This window comes from Peromyscus maniculatus, chromosome 23, assembly GCF_049852395.1.
Source record: "Peromyscus maniculatus bairdii isolate BWxNUB_F1_BW_parent chromosome 23, HU_Pman_BW_mat_3.1, whole genome shotgun sequence".
Lineage (NCBI taxonomy): Eukaryota > Metazoa > Chordata > Mammalia > Rodentia > Cricetidae > Peromyscus > Peromyscus maniculatus.
Window position 1 is genome coordinate 56,196,935 of NC_134874.1, and position 21,462 is coordinate 56,218,396.

At 47.9% G+C, this 21,462-nt stretch overlaps 1 protein-coding gene across 1 annotated transcript in view; it reads left to right on the top strand.

The window, feature by feature from the left end:
* The window catches only part of Flt1 (fms related receptor tyrosine kinase 1), a 119,664-nt gene that overhangs the window by 19,127 nt on the left and 79,075 nt on the right, over window positions 1-21,462 (top strand). Inside the window, exons 7-8 of the mRNA XM_006979624.4 lie at window positions 7,555-7,669; window positions 16,856-16,964. Of these exons, the coding sequence (XP_006979686.2) occupies window positions 7,555-7,669; window positions 16,856-16,964 (224 nt within the window). The remainder of the gene's footprint in view (window positions 1-7,554; window positions 7,670-16,855; window positions 16,965-21,462) is intronic.

Genomic DNA, 21,462 nt, shown 5'->3' on the forward strand with positions numbered 1-21,462 from the left:
ATGCAATGGAGTCAGTGCGGACCTCAGGAGGTTGTGGAGGGTTAGGCCGGATGATGTGTTTGTTACACTCAGCCCCGTGGCTGACATGATGAATATGAGGAGCTTCTTTGGTGGAAGTTGCCTAGATCGTTTAGGGTACCCTTTAGGCGGCTCCGGGGTGGTTCACTGCAACCACCCACCCACCCCCAAAAGGTGTCAAACACACTAGGAACCTGTGTGGACTGATCATCAACCATCTTGTAAGATGATCCCTGCCATTGGGCAAATGTTCTCCTAAGAAGCATGCTTTTGTCTTTGAACAGGTCTCTGACAACTAATTCCCAAAAAACGGGACCAGAAATGACACGTAGCTTCCTCGGTTGCTTAGGAGTTTAGAGGGTCACAGCGGCTGTGTCCGCTGTGGTCAGTTCTTCCTCAGCTATGGAGTGCCCACTGACCCTGGTCCTGTGTAGCCCTCGGTAGCTCTCAGCTCTCGGCGTTTTGCTTGTGTGTTCTGCGATGTATTCTGCTATTTTTCCGTAAATTTGACTTGTCTCTTTGATGGACACAGCCACCCTTCAATAAAAGAAGGAAGCAAAAACTGTGTGCTTCTGTCAAGAGACGTGGGAGGGAATGTGCATGAGGGGGAAAAAAAAGTAATTTGAATTAAAACGGTGTTAGTGAGTATGAGCCAGGACTTCTGGCCACGCCTGGAGGCTGGAGAAGAAGAGGACCAGCGGTCCATTTCCTGCCTTTCATTAGACCTGAAGATGCCTCTTCCACACATCAGCATCCCTGTCTGCATTGAGACTGACCAGGAATATCCCCTTGTCAGGCACTGACCTCCAGGCTGACTTTATCCAGGTCCCCATCAGATCCTGTCGTCACTAAGATCTGTCACTGTGAGGGGATGGTCACTGATGGTGTGACATAGTGATTAGTTTGAGAGGTGGTTTGAGGTCATTGGATGGTCACTAGTGGCCCCCTTTTCAGCACATTTGAGGTCAGTGACCTATGGCAGTTTGGTGCCTGATGAGCGTAGGCCCACCTCCAGCTAGGCCATCCTTCTGGGACTCAGTCTCCTTACTGGGCAGCTCGCTGAGCCTAGGTGGACGCTCTGGACAGCGAGTTACAATGTCTCTGCTCCTACTTGGCTCTCAGTGCAGCCAGAGGACAAGTGACATTCCCAGTCTGCTTCCTGTGCGCCGGCACGAGGCTAAGCCTCTTGTCTAAATTAACTCACTCAGGAGCACTGTGATACTTACTGATGTCAAGGGGATCGTCTCTGAATTCTTTCTGTTTGCTTTTTAATACCTGTACCAAAACTAGTGAGCCAGGGTAGCATGGGGTTGATTCGCTGCCGTTTGCAAGAACACATCGGTTGCCGCCGAATCAGAGGTGGTTCAGATGAAGAACTCTGTGAGAGCAGGAGAGAAGGAATAAACGTTTTCCAGAGCTCGGGAGATGAAAACCAGGCCGAGACCTGAGGAAAGGGGTTTTTCTCTGGCTCCCTGGGGCACAGCAGGTAGACTCCTCAGCCATGTTTCTATCACGTGAGGGTTTCGGGGCTGGTTGTTCTAACATCTCTCGATGTTGGCCAATGACAGAAGACCAAGCAGAATTTGTTACAAGTGATTTTTGTCCTCTGTGACCCAAAGACAAAATTTTGAAATCATTTAAGAAAGCCAAAGAATCAACCATCCTTAACGTTTTTTCTGTAGCCATCATTCTGGTGGTCAGACTTCTGCTGCCCGGGGGGGGGGGGGGGGGGGGGGGGGGAATGAGCTAAAAGGCCACCGTACACCCCACCCCCGGCGCAGCCAGGACTCTGTGCCCTACTGTGTAGCACGTAAGCTGTCTTCCTTTCTGCGAGAACAAACCACAATGATAGTCTGACATGTTCTTCACTGAGCCACGCCCTTCCTGAGTGGGTTAAAGGATATTATTGGGAACCACTCCTGACATTTCCTTAAAGATCTCTTTATTAAAATCACCCTTCCTTGGCTGGCCAAACAGTCTTGCACTAAGAGGAAAAATGAGTGAACAAAATAAGTGTTTTCATTGAGGTCCCTATCTGGGTGTAACGCTTTTGGCCTCCGGGTCCACCCAGGTGTTGGGCTGAGGAGCCCTGATCCTGGTGTAGACTCGGGGAGACCCTGGAAGTGGGGGATGGGAGCTGTCGGAGCTCACACTGTAGGCTGGGTGCAGGGGCCAGCATGAGGACAGGCCTGAGTGTGAATGGACCACAGGGCCTCTAGAGCAGGAAGCCGGGCAAGCCAAGGCACTCACGGAAAAGCTCTTATCTAAACAGGGGTGGCCCAGGACTCTGGATCCCCTCCACCATTGTCCAAGGAGCTGACCCAAAGCTTACCTACAGTCCCCCAAATGCTCTTCACGGCCCCACCCCCTCATCGAGACAAGAAGTAATTTTCAGTATGGCCTCTAAGGCGTCACAAGGTCTCTCAATAAAGTCCCCTTGGCCTGACCCCATGACCACCCTGAAGGCCCAGGCTCTCTTCCTGAGCCAAGGGTGCAGGAACCATTTTGTCTAAACGCGCCTCCAAGCCCGCGCCTCTCCTGCCAGCCTCCTATCCGCAGAGCGCTTCATTTGTTTTGAGAGCCGGTGAGGAGGGGGAAGAGCGCCGGCAGAGTCCATCAATCTGTTGCTTCGGGCTTGCTATCACCAGTGTTTTGACACAACACCCACGGTAGCAGTGAGATGTTTACATCAGACCCTCCTGCAGGACGGAGGCCGCGATGGCGACCTCCACCAGCCGGGCCCTTGGGTGTGCCGTCTGGCCGCCCTCCAAGCAGTTTTTCTCTTCCTTTCTGGTTTGTGTTTTGTTTTGTTTTACAGACGTTTTGCAGCTTCAGTTTTCCCGGTGTTCCTTCGCTGCCCTTTGGTTTCCTAACTTGAAATGATTCTGGTTTTGTTCAGTCTAACCATGGTTAGCAAGAGCCATGAAACCTCATTAAAATCAAACAGATGAGCGCAGCCCATGCCCATCCTCATAGTTCACTGTCCGGAGCAGAATCGAAGAAAGAAGGAGAATATTGGATCTGGGGGCTTTGGAGAACTTTCTAGAACTTGCTTTTTCTTCCTTGATAAGTTTTAGATACATATTTAATACACTGGGCAATGATTCAATATAGGCATTCCGTAGGTATTGGGGTACTCAGCTCTGCTCCCTCTATCCCTACTCTGGGGGTACTCAGCTCAGCACTGCCCCCTCTATCTTTACCCTGGTGTACTCAGCTCAGCACTGCCCCCTCCACTCCTGCCGCAGGGGTACTTAGCTCAGCACTGCCCCCTCCATTCCTGCCGCAGGGGTGCTCTTTAAAGTGCTGGAGTCACATTAAACTAGGTGGACTTGTGTCTGCTCCTCTCAGCCCTGAGACGGTCCCCCAACTTCTCGAATGAGAGGACCGCTGCTTCAGTGGCTAAAGCCCATGCAGCTCTCCGCCTTCTGACTCCAGCAGACACAGCAGTCCACCCTCCAAAGAAAGACAAGACTAGTTGATGGGAGGAAAGACAGGAGGCCTGAGGAAATTTGAAAGTCAAAGTTGTCCAGAACCAGCGTAAAAGACAACGCGCAGGTGCTCTGGGGTGCACACTCTACACCATACTTGTGAGTGTTAGAGTCACGGGAATGGACTTGACTTCAAGAGCTGCAGAATTTTTCAGCTCAGAGAGCAATAAATATATAAGGTGAAACTGGAGCCGGGCGGCGGTGGCGCACACCTTTAATCCCAGCACTCGGGAGACAGAGCCAGGCGGATCTCTGTGAGTTCGAGGCCAGCCTGGTCTACAGAGTGAGATCCAGGAAAGGTGCAAAAGGTACACAGAGAAACCCTGTCTTGAAAAACCAAAAAAGAAGAAGGAGAAGGAGAAGGAGAAGAAGCAGCAGCAGCAGCTGACCATGTCATGGAGGCGGGGGTGGGGTGGGGGGAACCTTCAAAAAAGGCAAAGCTCCCCAGTGTCATCATGGTATTAGTAAAGAGCTGAAGGCGTTCTTGATAGACACAGAGAGGCATTGGGGGGCTGAGAAGATGGCTCAGCCGGTAAAAGGGGCTTGCCTCGCAGGCCTAACCTCCCCAGTTCAATCCCTGGAACCCATGTAAAAGCGGAAGGAAAGGACAGACTCTGTATACCTGTCCCCTACCTCCATATGTGCTCTGTGGCCTGCGCACTGGAGCAAACTCCAACATACAATAGTTAATAAACAAATGCACAAATAAATAAGTAGATGAATAAATAAGCTTCATTTTTTTAAGAGCCCCAGAGCACAGTGACTTCTTGGTACATGATGAGAATCTGTGGGTGTCACGCTACACGAGGTGGGAGGGTTAAGTGTGATTTTCAGAAAAGGAGCCCCAAGGGAACACAGGTTCTGTGGGCCGCAGTCCAGTCCAGTCCAGTCGGGATGGGAGCTTTGGCTTGCATGGCTGGTCTCTGTTGGGGGTTATAAGAGAGCCAGGAGGGGACAGGGCAAACCCATCCCCACAAAGAAACCAGCCTAAAACACCGTGGCTGGGTAAAGCCACGAGGAACCCAAGAACGGGCTCCCACGGGACATACAGTCGCCACTGTGTCAAGAGAATGGCTCTGGAGCGAGAAACTTGGAGCTGCCCCACGCACAGCCAGTCAGACTGGCATGGAGAGCCCAGCTCCGTGATGCCGGCCCCTAATTGGCTGACTTCTTTTAATTTATTTATGCCGGTCTCCGATCCTCACGAAGTTGTGCAACCCCCGAGCAGCGGACGGAGGTGACACGAACCCATGCTTGCCCCCAGAATTATTTTCCTCTCGTTGGTTATAAATACCTCCGCCCCATTGTGCTTGAAACGCTGTATGCAAATAGAGGCGGGAGTCCTGCTGCTCATTAGGAAAAGACCGGGGCCTGGGGTACTGCGGAGGACAGAGCGAAGCCCGGACGGTGGCCTTGTCCAGAATAGTGCATGGGAGCTTTCTTATCTCCCTGTGGCAGGAGCTGCCGGGGGCTTCCTGTGGGAAGCCGAGGGCAAGCTCTGCTTTCCTCTTCTTGTTCGGCTTCCGCCTCCCTCAGGACTGTTCCCAGCACCGTGGTTATCTTTGTATCTTCAAACATGGCACAATCTACTTCCTCAAGAGCTTGATGTATTCTTAAGACTTAGGCAAGCGCCCCTCCCCCCCCGCCCCCCCCCCCCAGTCTCTTTTCAAGTGTGTTATGGAGGCAGGTCCTCAATGACATTCTATTTTTATGGTGCAGCGACAAAGAGGGAGAAATAATAGCCCCTAAATTAGAAAAGAGCCACAGGACCTGTCCTTTTCATTCGGGGGACCCGGCAAGCCAGTGGAGTCTACAGTTTCCCCAGGCGGGCTTGAACCTGGGTAAATGCCCTTAGAGGCAGGGATGGCGGTGGGGGAAGGGGTCGGAGGCCCGTGGTCCCAGGTGAGCTGAGCCGACTCTCTTTCCCCTGGGAACCGACCGGGCTTCCTTCACTCAAACATATTTCTTTATATTTCCTGAAGATGAAGTGTAACAAATTTTAAGATCTTTGAGGAAGCCTCTCCTCATCTTTTCCAATGCTTTGGGGGCACAAAAGAAGGTACCCGAAGCCTTCTCTTACAATCGGGAGAGAACCTGAGTGAGGGTGCATGAGCAAGTCCAAGCCAGGGTGGATACACAGACTGCGCATGCTCCTGTGTGCACCAAGGCTGTGGCAAGGGTGGGCAGTCACTCACTCGCAGGTCGCAACACCAATGCTGCAGCCTAAAAATCGGAATATCGATCATGAAAACAAGGGAACGTGACATTTATGTAATCATCTTGGAACTCTATTGCTAAAAGGTTTCTAACAGAACGGGAAAATGTGTATTTTCTCCTTGGTTCTGTTTCATTATACTAATCAGCGAGAGCAAAGATGTTCACTTCTGTTACCTGGCGATTACAAAAACCAGTTAGCAGAAACCTCATAAGCGTCCTAAGGAAGGATCAGCCCTGGTTCTTTTTTATTTTAAATCTTTGTGTTTAACTATAAGGTGGTTTTGGTGGTGGTGGTGGTGGTGGTAGTCGTGGTCGTGGTTGTGGTCATGGCTGTGGTGGTAGGAACTGAGACATTTGGAGAGATCGTAACATATGGACCTGGCACAGACATTCAATCCTTGAACCTAGTTCTAAAAGTGGCACTGTGGTTTTAATAGAAGATGTGTATATTCTTTAGCGATCTGCACTGAAGCATGTACGTCCAACTATGAAAACTGGGCGGGGGGGGGGGGGCAGGGGCATGGCTCAGTGGTCAAACACTCATGTAGCCTGGGGCCAGGGTTCCATCCTTAGGAAGACACACACACACACACACACACACACACACACACACACACACACACACACATCCGTATCTTTATGTAGTGGTGGGATAGGCTGGGGACTCAGGAGCAGGAGACTATCCCGGGTCATATAAGGGAAGCGGGAGAGCCTAAGCCCACAGACATTAGCCTGGAGAACTTCCCAGAGCAAGACCCCTGACAGATCTCCTGCCCTCTCTGGCCCTGTCTCTCTCACTCGCTTTGTTCCCACCTACGTCATCACTGCTCTGGGCTGCTCAGGACCCCACTCATGCCTTCTAGAAATGGGTTTTAAACTCCTCCTCGTCCTTCTGCCCAAGTCCTGTTCAAATTGTGACCAGCAAGCCTTCTGCTCACCAAAAGTTCTAGACCAGCTGGTGGTAAGAGTACAAGACAATAAAATGCTTAAAAAGCGGGGAAGGGAGCTGGAGAAATTTCTCAGCGGTTGAGAGCACTGGCTGCTCTTGCCCAGGACCTGGGTTCAATGCCCAACACCTATAACCATCCACAGCTCTGGCTCCAGGGATCTGATGCCCTCTTCTGGCCTCCACGGGCACAGGCACACGCATGTTACACAGACCCACGCAGGTAAAACACCAATCCACGTAAACTAAAAATAGATAAACCTTATTTTAAAAATTAAAAGAGAGTCACAGACTTTAAAAATCAACGCTGTTACCACTTTCCTTTGCTAATTAAACACTTGAAGCCCAAGAAGTTAAGACCTTGCTCTGATAACACCAAACTTGGAGAGAAATTAACTAAATTAAATCAATGACTCCAAAATGTTTGTTTCCATGGATACTTACTTAGCTCTGGGGGGGGGGGCATTATCTCACTAAATATTATGACTTACAGCCACCCTGCATAGATAGATGTGACAAGCCACTATTATCTCAGGGTCTCCATTCATTAATGTGACACCCCACACCACCATCACCCCACACACATTTGCATGTTACTTCCGCCCACGAGGAGCTAACTAAAACCCAGGCATCAGATATCCCAACATGTATTTTCTTTACTATTTAGATCAGGAAAGATGTATGGTAGCACGCTTTTGGAGAGTCTCCCTACTAGGTAGATATGGTTGCTATTTTTAGTTCCTAAATATGAGGAAAGGGCTTCAGACAAAGACTCTCTCAAAGTCTGTGGCCTTCTCCCTAAGGACTTTTCCCCGTCTCCCTCATTGTGGCTCATTGTTCTGTGCTGAAGGCAGCGTGGTGATGACTTCCTCTTTTTTATAGGTATGACTTGTGTTCCGAGAGTGAAGAGTCCTTCATCTTGGATCCTGACAGCAACGTGGGAAACAGAATTGAGAGCATCACTCAGCGCATGATGGTCATAGAAGGAACCAATAAGGTACCGTTCGTTTGAAACGAGTGTGGGGATAGTCTCGAGACACTCTCTCGGCTCCTGGCTCTGAGTTTATTAGACCCAGAAGCAATTCAAAAGTTCAAACTTCAGGGAGAACGAGAATCTCTTAGGTGTGTCTTCCTGAAACCATACATTAAGATTATTCAAGGTGTGATACTTCCCTGATGGAATTCTTCAGACTCCTGACCCTCCCTTCTTCCTTTCCCCCATGCATATGTCCATGCTTGTGTGTGTGTGTGTGTGTGTGTGTGTGTGTGTGCCATGTGTGTGCAGTACCCTCAGAGCCCACATGAGGGTGTCAGACTTCCCTGAAGCCAGAGGTACAGGTTGTGAGCGTCCTCTCTCATCCTCCCATGTGGGTGCTGGGAACGGGAATTGAACTTGGGTCCTGTGCATGAAGAGTACATGTCCTTAACCACAGAGCCATCCCTCCAGCCTGGAGAACTCATTCTTAATAAACACCAGGCTGGTGCACATCAGTGGCTCCCATCCCAACTAGACATTTGAGCCTCTACATCTTTGGGGTGGGACCTGGAGTCCACACAAGTGCTGGGATGAATACCACACACTACCAGGTGATTCCAGCCTACAACTGTGCCTGGGTCCTGCTGGTATACAGAAAGTGGAATCCTAGGAAATAAAAACTAGTACAAGGCTTCAACCCAAAATTCAACATTTCTGTCTCATAAAATATCATCTGTCCTTGTGTTCCCGCCAGGTGAAGTCTAGGCTGGGGTGCAAACACACATCATCTATCCAGGTTCCCCAAACTAACTGGTCTGGTGTGTATTTCCCCTTCCACTCTTGTACAATCTGCTTCCTCCTTTCCCCTCTGAGCCTGGGAAAGAGCTGGCACCCTGTGAATTAGAAGGCCCAGTGGGCCTGTGAATCAGGAAGCTTTCCCCCTTTGAAGCAAGGAAGGGTGTGCTTAGAAAGCAGGTATTGGTGGGCATGAGGCTAGCAATGCTCTGAAAAACAAACCAAATAGCTCCTGGCCAACTTCTATTTATACATGCTTGTCTTGATCTGAAGTAGAGGTTGTTCTATAAATCCCACTGTCTATTCAAGTAGGGTTATACTTAAAATATCCATGTATTCTGCTGTGCCCTTGAATTAGAGAATGAAATGCAGATATAACATTCTCTATGGAGGATTCAAAAACAATAAATGAATTCTGCATTCTTCTTTTCTCTTGTAAAGACTTATTTGTTTTTATTTTATGTGTATTCGGGTTTTGCCTGCATGTGTGTATGTGCACCACAAGCATGCAGTACCCTTGGAGGCCAGAGGAGGGCGCTGGATTACCAGAAACTAGAGTTACTGATGGTTGTGAGCTGCTGTGTAGGTGCTAGGAACTGAGCTTGAGTCCTATGCAAGAACAAGTGCTCTTTACCACTGAACCATGGCTCCAGCTGCCCCCACCTCCCACTTTTGTATTTCCCCTCTTTCTTCCTCTCTCTCTCTCTCTCTCTCTCTCTCTCTCTCTCTCTCTCTCTCTCTCTCTCTCTTAAAAACAGGGTCTAATCTAACCCTAGCTGATTTGAAACAAACTCACAGAGCTCCACCTGTCTCTGCCTCCTGAGTTCTGGGATTAACAGTGTACCCCACCCCAGCCAACCCTACATTTTTCAGTCTCTAAACCTTTCTGAAGATGCTAATGTCAGCATCCTTTTTTTTTTTTTTTTTTTTTTTTTTTTGGCAAGCCAGAGTGGTTTTCCCCATTTTAAACTTGGACAGCCCAAAGCCACACAGCATAAAAGGGTAAAGAAATTCAAACCAAAGTCTCTTGATTCAAAACTCTGTACTCTCGTGGCCAACTAAACCAAAACAATTAACAAGTCCATTTGTGTGACACTTCCAACAGCCACTTGCTAAGGACTTGGGGTTTTGTTTTTGTTTTTGTTTTTTTGACACAGCCGTAGTTGGGGTGGTTTATAGCCTGCCCTCCAGCGGCATCTAGCCATTGGTGAAAGACTTTAATGACCAAGTTAGATGAGAGGGAATTCTGTAAACTTGCTTGTTTGGTTTGGGCAGAAACTGTTCACAAACACTGGAGAGCAAATTAGTGCTGTCACAAAATCCGAGCAGATTTCCCAGGTGACATCACTGGCCTCCTTTCATTTGTCCCTTCTTCCTGGCCACACCGGCAAACTCACAAAGAGAACTTATGAGCGTGGTTTCAGGGGGATTTCTAGTTTGTTTTCTCACCACAAAAATATATGGTGAGCAATAAAACTGAATGGGATAACACTGGTTGAGATTCCTGATGGGTATGAACTCATGTAGTTACCTGACTCCATCTATAATGCCTGCTAGTAAAAAAAATCTGGTGAAAACAAAGTAGACTCTTGGCTGAGATTTAAAAAAAAAAAAGTCTACCCCAATTTTCCGCTCGGGCTGGACATAAATGCATCGTCCTGTAGTTGTGTAGTTAAGCTAAAGATTTCTGATATGAAGTTCTGGGCACAGGAGGCACAGGGTCAGATTCCTCCTCCTTCCATCTGGATAGCCAAAGATGTCCACATCTCTCAACTCCTCCAAAGAAATGGAGTTAGCGGTGTTTATCCTCCCTAGCTTCCTGTGGTAGGGATGAAATGGCCTGGGGAGGAAGCCCTCTACACACAGGACTTCAACAACATGACCACCACACGTGCTGTAATGTAATCCCCCAAAGGCCGCAGTCACATAGAGTGAAGGATGTCTATTCAAGAGCGTTGGTATTAGAAAACTTCAATGGTCTTCATAAAGGAAGTGGAAATAAACAGAGTGCAGATCCTTCAGGCAATTGCTGATACCATTATGCTGGAAATAGTTGATTTCATGTTCTGGGTTTAGGAGAACTTACTGCTTTTAGTTTTAGCATTAATTAATATATGTTTGTGTTGGGGGGAGAAAAGACTATCCTTCATTTGACAGTTACAAGCATGGTTTTTCGGTTTCTAAATTGCATGCAGTGTTCGTTGTTTGTTTGTTTGTTTGGTTGGTTGTTTGGTTGGTTTTGTTGTTGTTGTTTTTGAGACAGGGTTTCCCTGTGTAACAGCACTGGCTGTCCTAGAACTCACTTTTAGACCAAACTGGCCTTGAACTCACAGAGATCCATCTACCTCTGCCTCCGGAGTGCTGGGATTAAAAAGGCTCGCAATGTTCTCTGCAATTTAGACCTTTTGCTGCTTTGGTACGGTTTGAAGTACACTAAAGTCCCACAACAATTGCTCATTCACAGTCATACCACAGCTTTGCCCAGCAATACTCCTCTGTGGACTGGTGTGGGTGGGGAGTGTCAGGAGTTTTTGGTTTTTGTTGTTGTTGTTGTTTAGGTCAGTGAAGGGCACAGAGGGAAAGAAAATTCCAAAATTCAACTTCCTTGTTGGCAAGGTTTGGCCCACATTTATAAGTGGCTAAAAGCAAGTGTTTAATTTTCATGTTGCTCAAATGAATTGCCAAGTCTGGAGGTTTGTGGATCTAAAATCAGAAGTGGGCAGAACCCTGTGTTGATTTTGTAAGGCTGGAGAATGGGGACAGTCTGGCTGCAATAGTGACATTGCTGGGGACTTGTGTGAGGGGACAGAAGGAAGTGTCTAAATATCCTGAGACAATCCCGTGGTATATACAGTCACACGAACCACAGAACTATGGCTTGTGCTCCAGTTCCCACACAGCCCCTGGTTCTGTTTTCCCATCACATCTTCAGATTAAAATCACCATTCCATTAAAAAAAAAAAAAAAAAAAAAAAAACCTTGTTGTGGAATATTTGTTTACGCTGTGAAGATGTGTCTTTGCCAAGGCGCCTTCTGATTGATTTAATAAAGAGCTGAATGGCCAATAGCTAGGCAGGAAGAGGTCAGGCGGGACTTCCAGGGACAGAAAGGACTCTGGGAAGAAGAAAGGCAGAGACTTGAGGAGATCAGAAGAACAAGCAGGAAGAGAGGTAACAGCCATGAGTCACATGGCAGCACATAGATGAACAGAAATGGGTTAATCTGAGTTATTAGAGCTAGTTAGAAACAAGCCTAAGCTATAGGCTGAGCTTTCATAATTAAAAGAAGTCTTTGTGTCATTATTTGGGAGCTGGGGGGCGGGGGACGACAGAGAAAGACTGGTTACAAACCCTTGTTCTAGAAATTAGGCTGGCCGGGCGGTGGTGGCGGCGGCGGCGGCGGCGGCGGCGGCGGCGGCGGCGGCGGCACACGCCTTTAATCCCAGCACTCGGGAGGCAGAGGCAGGCGGATCTCTGTGAGTTCGAGGCCAGCCTGGTCTACCAAGTGAGTTCCAGGAAAGGCGCAAAGCTACACAAAGAAACCCTGTCTCAAAAAACCAAAAAAAAAAAAAAAAAAAAAAGAAAAGAAATTAGGCTGAATTCACATTACCTCTATTCAGACTATTCCATGAGGCTCAAGCAACATTGTAACATTACTAAGGCTTCACAAACTGGAAGGAATGTGAAGAAATACAAGCTTACAGTTTTTTGGGGGCTTTTTTGTCTTTTTGTTTTTTGAGACAGGGTTTCTCTATGTATTCCTGGCTGTCCTGGAACTTGTTTTGTAGATCAGGCTGGCCTTGAACTCAGAGATCTGCTTGCCTCTGCATCCCTAGTACTGGGCTTAAAGACATGCGCCACTCTGTCGAGCTTCTGGTGACAGTTTTGATGAGTATCCCTGTGTCATAGAAAAGGACCCCGCAACAAGCACAAATCCTTTAAGAATGCAGAGTTATGCTGGACTGGAAACCTTATTGAAAAGTTGTCAGCCCCAAACTAGCTCACCAACAGAAGGGTTTGTTTTTTTTTTTTTTTTTTTTTGGTGATATATATTTTTTATTTTACAATACCATTCAGTTCTACATATCAGCCATGGGTTCCCCTATTCTCCCCCCTCCCACGCCCTCCCCTTACCCACCTCCTCCAGGACAAGTCCTCCCCCGAGGACTGTGATCAACTTGGTAGACTCAGTCCAGGGAGGTCCAATCCCAGAAGGGTTTTTATCTCTTTTAATGCTGTGATTTGCGGTTCGTCCTCTGTAGAAGGCCCCTGTGGACTTTCAGTCGGTGTGAAGGAGTTGTTATCTCTGACTGGGTCAAGCGTGTGGATCCCCTCATCATAGGCTAGCCTAGTGCTCTGCCTTCATAGCTGGTCCCATTCTCTTCCGTTTGTTTTCATTTGTGGGGAATGAGAACTAATTCTGGAATGAATACGTCTTGAGATGTCCCTCTAGTGTGCCCTAGAAAGTAAATGATTACAGCTCTAAATTCCTGTTACATCTCAAATCTTCGGCACTTTTTCTTCTAAAGTATGAAGGGGATAATTCGGTGTTCTGTTCTGCTTTTCCCTTTTCCCTGGTGGTTGTGAGCATCAATCAAGCTGGTCCCTTTAACACAGGGGACTCATGCAGCCTTGCTTACTGTCTCAGGAGAAGCTGTCTTCTAGTCCAGCCAAAGGACGCTGAACACAGTCACACTTAAGCTCTTACCCCTGACCTGACCTGGCGTATAGTCAGCAAATAGCTTTCATGGGGTTATGTTGTATGTGAGACAGGGTCTCACTATGTAGCCCTGGCTGGCCTGCCTCAACATGTAGACCAGGCTGGCCTCCAACCCACAGAGATCCACTTGCCTCTGCCTCCTGTCCCTGGGACTAAAAGCGTGTGCACCACCACGCCTGGCCGATATCTTTGATGTTATATGAAAAGATATTTAGTTTTATAACTTTAAAACATATTTGCTAGAAAAAGAGTATTCTAGAAGCAAAGTGACTTTTAGTAAAGTTTATCATAAATCTTACATTTCACTTTATGGTAAAAAGTTTTTTCTCCAGTTAGAACCTTCTCATTCACCAATCATTTCAAATCATACATTTAAAAATAAGTTTTCGATTTGTGTGAAATTCTATCCCAGAAGGAAAGCAGCATTTAGCTCCTGTCACCGATGGCCGTGGATTAAAGGGGCTGCTTTCAAGGAAGATCCATTTCAAATGGTTTCAAAGACCCTTGTCGACAGCTTTTGTTACTCGGTGTTATGAGTTTGGGTGGATGGGTGATCACAGATCAGAGTGTGGGCTCTGGGATTCTGCACATCAGGCCAGCTCTTCCCAGGCCTGTCTGTGGCCTCTGGCGTCTTGGGGTTCTTCATTTAGCCCCTAGAAGCCTTGATTGCCTTATTTGTCTAACAGACTGGTGTCCCCATCTCATAGGGCTAAGATTAAATGAGATAATGCTGTCCAGTACGTATCCATGGCAACATGAAGACCCCCCCCCAGAGAAATAATAATCACTCCTGCCAACATCATTTCAACTTTAACAGAAACCATGGTGAGGTTCAGTTTTGGGGGGATGCCTTCCTGTGTATAAGGTGCCTTTTTTTGGAAGGCATCATTCAAGCAAAGAAAAAGAATATTTGAACTATATTTGCTTCTCCATGATAAACCATACGACATGGATTCATATCACTCCTGGGCAGCTCAGCTTCATTCTCCGATTACACGGAAAAGTCTGACATATCCATCTGAGATGGTTGCAACCAACCCCAGACAATCTGGGCAGGCTTGTTTGTTTGTTTGTTTGTTTGACTTTATGTGTATGAGTGTTTTGTGCATACATATGTCTGTACACCATGTGCATGCCTGGTGCCCATGGAGGCCAGATGAGGGCATCAGATCCCCCGGACCTGAAGTTGCAGACCATTTTGAGCCACCGTGTGGGTGCTGGGAATCAAACCCTGATCCTCTGCAAGAACAAGTGCTCACACCACTGAGCCATCCCTCCAGCTACCCTGTGTGCAGCTCCTAAACGTGGCAAGTACACACATGAAGGTTGACTTCCCCTTGCCACAAAACATACCTCCTCGGTTGCTCTGAATTCAGCAAAATTAAAGTCATTTTAACAACAGCACCAATAGGACTTACAGAGGCAGTTAGCGACTGTCTGAAATGTCAGTCTCAAGCCAGCAGACATGGGCTTCTGCTTACTTACTGGACAACAGTAAATCCAAGAATTTAAATAAGTCTACGTGGGTCCTTGAGGATTAACAGTCAGAGCTTACTTCATAAGAAAGTTGGCCTTATGCTAGCCTCAAGAGAGGAAGGCCTCTTAGTTCAGCCACTCGGTTCTGATCATCCTGTGAAGAGCTTGGACATGCCAGAGCCCGGACTCCCAAGACCACACAGGGGCTTGCAATGTATTTGGTCATCTCTTTGTCCTTCCAGCTGCCACCAGCTAATGGTTCCCCTCACAGTGCCTCCCCCACCCCCCAGCAAGCCAAGCTTGTCCTATGACAGCTTTCCACGTCTTCCATCGCTCTTGTTAGTATGGATAATAATTAAGAAGGTGGCCATCAGAACTCATCAGCTCCCACGCTCCATTAAAATGAACAGTCAAAATAAAGAAAGAGACAGCTGAACTTTCTTTTCAGACTCTTCTGTACTGGCCTCCCGCTCTGCGAAAGAGAAAGCATTTATCGGAACCTGACGTAGTGAATGGTTCCAAACACTTTTAAAAGTCGTTGGCCGTGGAAATTGCTGTACCCTCTCTGTCTTCCTATTGACACCCTGGCCATGCCTTTACAGCCCCGTGGTTAATGTCCAAAAAAAATCACCTATTTCCACCCTCTTCATTATATAGAATTTCTATAACACACAGAGGATCTGTGCGTGGATGTGATTAAGTGGATACATCCAACAATCAGGAAAACATTGGGGGAAATGGAGAAAGGAGTTCACTGGCTGAAAACACAGAGCATACTTGTAGTCTTCTTTTCAGATTTGCTTACTGTATTTTATGTGTAAGAAGTGTTCTGCTTGCATGTGTGTATGTGCACCACATACATGTCTGGTATTCACAAAAGCCAGAAGAAGGTGTCAGAATCCCTGGAACCGGAGTTACTAATGGCCGCCATTGGGTGCTGGGAACTGAACCCAGGTCCTCTGCAAGGCAACAAGTGCTCTTAACCACTGAGCCATCTCTCCAGCCCTTGTTTTTAGTCTTCTTGGTCTGTAGATTTAAACAGTGCCTTAATTTCTTAGAGGAGTTCAGAGACCACACATAAAGTGCCCACCGTGTTGCTTAAACCACTCAGAGAATGTTAAGAACCTTCTCCAAAACCAGTCGCTTATGGGAACACTCGCTCAGGAGAGTGCCTGAGACTCATGTGGCGTGGTCTTTTTCATCAGCCCTATGAGGACATCAGGATATCTAACTCATCTAGAATCCTCAGAACAGCACCACAGTCCTGCAGCCCATGACCAGTCTAGGGCACAGGCCACGACTTCTAAGTAACTGGATCAATTTTTGTGTGTTTGTTTATAATCTGAAGTATTAAAAAGTACCTTAAAATTTTTTTTTCACTACCTATTGGTAGAATGGTAGCAGTCTGCCCATATTTCCAATTTCTTCCTTTAAAGGAAACAGTGGATGTCTTTAAGCTGTCTAAATTTTCACCTCACTATGATAGTAGACATCATTTAGTTTGAAAAGTACTTTCAAGTTACTATCAACTTGACCACTGCCTGGGGACAGTCCTGCTAAATCACAGTGTGAAAATGTCAGTTTATATCTTTGTTTTTGTAGACTGAGAATGTATAATCTGCAAACACACACACACACACACACACACACACACACACACACACACACACACACACAACTGTCTTAGCGTCTCAGCTTCCTGTCTCCTTCAAGACAACGGGGGCTGCAGACCACACCCTTGAGCATCGATGAGAAATAGCTGAACCACCTTTCCTTCTTCTGTCATGCCCACGTCACACGCCCACACAAACGCCTCCTGTGACCAGCTGGCACCCATGCTTTCGGGTCACCCAAACAAGGAAAGGCCTGGGCCTCACCTGTTCCCCTCACAGATGGGAACTGACCACCTCGTGGTGGGACGTGCAATCCCACACCTCAGCGTCAGGTCTCTGATTGTTATGCCAGCAGACTGAGATAAGCCTGAAACCCAGAGTCGGATGTCATGGGCTCCGGTCTCCTGAGGACCTGCTTTCCTGTTATTTTTCTGTTCGTGCTGGGGCTCCACAAGCAGAGAGCTCCAGGGTGGCTACCACGCCTGCCTGCAATGCCCTCTTTAAAGCCTACGTGAATGGAAGAGCTGAATCACGCCAGCCCGGTTGCTTGGGGCTGTTCCGAAAGCTCTCTGTCCCCTGGCTAAACTTCGTCTCTCTTTTCCAGACGGTTAGCACCCTGGTGGTGGCTGACTCGAGAGCTTCTGGAATCTACAGCTGCAAGGCCTTCAACAAAATAGGGACTGTGGAAAGAAACATAAAATTTTACGTCACAGGTAAGCCATACTTGACTCCACCTACAGAGAGACTAGGCGGCCTCAGTCTCTCTTCCGCCCTCCTTGCTTTCAATGCCCTTGGTGATTATTTTTAACATTCTGTAGATGCGTCAAGCCATGAGCAAGCACCCCCATCCCTGCCCTCAGGAAGAGAATTCCACAGCAGCGTTGGCTTCTCCAAGGAGCCACTTCCCCAAATTCTCTCTCAGTTGTATCTGTGTCTCTTTCCTACACTGGATTCTAAATTTGGGGTCCTATATGCCCACTTTTGGAACCCCTTCGGGACCTACTGCTGGGTCTGACACCTGGCTCACCACCAGCCCTTGTGAGGGAAGAGGTGTTTTTTTTTTTTTTAAGTAATATTTATTTATTTATTTATTTTAATTTTTATGTGTGCTGGTATTTGCATGTCTGTGTGAGGGTATCAGATCCACTGGAGTTTGAGTTACAGACAGTGAGCTGCCATGTGGGTGCTGGGAATTGAACCCGGGTCCTTTGGAAGAGCAGCCAGTGCTCCTAACCGCTGAGCCATCTCTCCAGCCCCCGAGGTTAGAAGTTTTTGTTGTTGTTGTTTGGTTTTTGGGAGGAGGGATTATTATTTTGTTTTGTTTTATTTTGTTTTGGGTTTTTTTGTTTTTGGTTTTGTGGGGCTTTTTTTAACTGAGAAGTTCATAGTTGAAGTAGTTCAGACCTTTGGGGGACTGAGACACTCCTGTCAAAATCCCAAAGCGAGCTTTCTTCCTTGTGATTAATGGGCTATTTTTTTCAGCATTTAGGGATTTTTTAATTTTAAACCTGATGGTCTCTGCAAATCTTAAAGCCTGCAAGGTACATGAGTGGCACTCCCTGTGTCCCTCCACGGCGTCAGGAAGGAAATAAGTAAACTCAGAGTCTCAAAACAATTGCCTGGCTCTACGCTCCCCCAATTTCTGAGGAAACCCGGGCAGTCTGCCAACCCTCTGGAAACTTCACACTGCATGGAGCAGGCTGCTGACACTGCCTAGAAGTCTCCAGAAAGAACTAAGCAGGACTAATTTCGTGAGACAGTTTGGGTTGTTTAATGACAGGAGCCAGTGACCAGTGAGCCAAACCCTCAGGAATTTAGGCCATGGAGACACCCCGAAGGTCATTCTCATAGGTCAGATCTGGACAGTGCCCCTGCATTTCCTGGAGAGAGAATGCCACAGCAAAGCCCCCCTAGACCGAGGCCTGCTTCCCACCTTCTCACCTTACAGGGACAGAAAGGTGTGGATCCTTTGTGTCCACTCCCAGCAGGAAAGGCCTTTGCTGGGGAAGGATTCTTACAAAGATTTCACTCAAATTAGTCTGCGAGTAAATTCAGGCCCTTCGGACGAACTAAACGCAAAGGTTTGCACTGTTCTTGTGGTTAGCTGGAAACAGGTTTTTACAGTCTGAATCCGTAGTCCAAGCATGTGTGGTTGGGAAGATGGGAGACGGGACAAGGCCTTCTGTTTGGAACTTTCCGCACATCTGTGTTGAGCAGTCGACTAGCTGCCATGGTTGACAGCACTCACTGAGGAGCGGCCCATGTCAGCCTGCCTGACATGTCAGCTCAGACCCAGGTCTGACGTCACACAGATGCTTTACCACTGAGCTATGCCCACAGCCCTGTGTTCAAGAGAGAAACAAAGAACACAGACAGACAGACAGACAGACAGACAGACAGACACACTCCCAGGAAGAAGGAGGCCATGTATCAGCTTGTGCATGTCCTAGAATCGCTATGCATCAGCAGCAGTAATGTGCTGTCTGCGTTTGCCCTCTGGGATCACCGCTGTCCGGCAGATGGAAGGCACATCTGTAACTTAACACTCTTCCGGGGGCTGCGGAAATGGCTTTTAGTGGGGAAGAGGACTTGTGCTCTTGCAGGAGACTTGGGTTCGGTTCCCACCCAGCACCACATCAGGAGCTCACAACTGCCTGAGACTCCACTTCTAGGTGATTCCATTTCCTCTTCCTGGCCTCCATGACAACTGCACACATATGTGCATATCCACAGACATATATACACATAAAATAGAAAGAAATGAAATGTTTTAAAAAATTTTCTAGTGTTCACTTATTCTGTAGGAAAACGTTTAGAGTCTGGGAGGTGGTGGCGCTCGCCTTTAATCTCAGCACTTGGGAGGCAGAGGCAGGCGGATCTCTGAGGTGGAGGCCAAGCTGGTCTACAGGACAAGTTCCAGGACAGCCAGGGATAAACTGAGAAACCATGTCCCAAAACAACCCCCATTAAAAACAAAAAGAAAAACAATGACTTTATTTAAGCCAGTGTATCTAAAATACTATATTCTATTTTTAATATGTAGTCAACATTTCGGGGATGGTCTTCCTGGTGGTTGAACCTAAGACCTCACACAGATGTTTCACCAGTGAGCTATGCCACAGCCCTGTGTTCAAGAGAAAAACAAAGAACACAGACAGACAGACAGATACACACGTACACACACACACATACACGCATGCACTCTCACCCCACTGCTCCGATTAAATTTTAATCAGTTTAAAATAAGTGGGATAAAATTCAGGCTTTCACTCACACAAACCATTAGCCTGTCGTCCAGAGTCATGTGTGGCTGAAAGGGTTCCGTGTTGTACTGTCAGCTCTAACAAAGCCGTGTGTAGCTAGAAGGGTTTATGTTGTACTGTCAGCTCTAAGCCTCTGATAAAGAAAACAGAGCATGAGGAGCAGCAGCAGGCTGGGGGAGACTGAACAGAGAGACGGGGGAGGCTGGGCTCCCCCCTGTGTGTTCAAAGCCAAAGTAGAGTGTCACTGGGAGCCACAGACCCTCCATTAGCTACGGTCTAAAATCATTCCACCAACCTTTCCATATGTTCTGACTTCTTAGAGACACTTGTACCTTCATGGGGACCTCAAGGCCAGGCTAGGCTTGGAGTCCTGGGGCTCTTCAGGGCGGCTGAGCAGGCTGTAGCCTGCCTGGCTCGCCTCTCACTCCACGGCTGTGGGTGGGGGCCTGGACGCATCCATGTCTGCTCCCCGACCCCTCACTGAGTCTTCCTTTGGGTCACTTCCTGTATGCTGACCCAGCGGTGAGAACACTGATGAATGATAAGGCTGAGGAGGCTGGTCCTCTGGTCCAGGAAGAGACTGAGCCCGTGTAGAGGCACACTTGGGAACCCTCTGTCTTCTTCGGGGAATTCTGAGACCCCTCCCTCCACAAGGCCCTTCCTTGAGCATTACCTAGAGTAGATAGGCTCAGGCTAGGCACATGCCTTTGGCCCATAGATGTTTCACGTGATAAGGAGGAGTCCAACCTACACAGACCACCTAGAGACCCAGGGAGGGACACTTCTGGCTTACATTGGACTGCTTGTTCTAGAAGAGGGCCTCCTGAGTGGAGGCGAAAGACATGGAGGGAGCTGACAGCACTTCTGAAAACCCAGGAACCCTAACTTCAGCCTGAAACAGCCCATAACCTAGGCTTTGTCGTCTAGGGTAGGCCTGCCCCCCAGAGCTCTCTTCTTCCAGCCCTGGAAAGTGTATGTGAGGCCTGATGAGCTTGAACCGCTTACATTCACTATTAGCTCTTAGCTGATTATTATATTTTTCATATCAAATATTTGTTCCAAATATTTATTTATTTGTTTGTTTATCTATCTATTTTTGGTTTTTTCGAGACAGGGTCTCTCTGTGAAACAGTCCTGGCTGGCCTGGAACTCACTCTGTAGACCAGGCTGGCCTCGAACTCACAGAGATCCACCTGCCTCTGCCTCCCGAGTGCTGGGGTTAAAAGTGTGCGTGCCGCCGCCTGGTTCTCGTTTTTTTATTTTATTTTTTTTAAGATTGGGGCTCACTATGTATCCATGTATCCAGGAACTCATATGTAAACCAGACAGGCCTAGAACCTACAGCCGTAACTTACACAGTGACCTCGGTGGCAGACCCCCTCCCCCTAATATCACAGAGGCGACCCTGAGTTCAATCCCTAGGCTCCCCGACCCCTGAAGAGGCTGTGGAAACTTTGAATGTCGTTAAGATCGATTTGGCGCCTTGTTAGTTCTCGCTTTAATTCTCCCCCTCTTCTTTAACACGGTAACTTCCCCTTCCTCCGTGGGGAAGCAGCGAGCTGCGGTCATTGGCATCCTTGGCCATGTCCCCTCCTAACTCTGGCACTCGTACCTGGTACCTAGAAACTAAGGAAAGCTTCCTAGTAACCATCCGTGTTCCTTCAGGGACTATTCCTGCCGGTTTTCAGTGGAAGGGAAATGTCCAGTGTTCCCAGTGAGCTCACACTCACCCTGTGAGGCCACCCCAGTCAGGGGACAGCACCTGCTGCCCCCAGGGGCCCATTTGCGCATGATGTGTTCTGCCTACAAGAGATGGCCTGTGCCTCCAGAGTGAGGCTGGCTTCTCTCCTGGACCCCTCAGGAGACTGGGTGGGCCCCAACCAACTGAGGGGTGTTATTTGGTGATGAGGTAGTTGTCTTAGGGAGGAATCATTCTCTATTCTCAGCA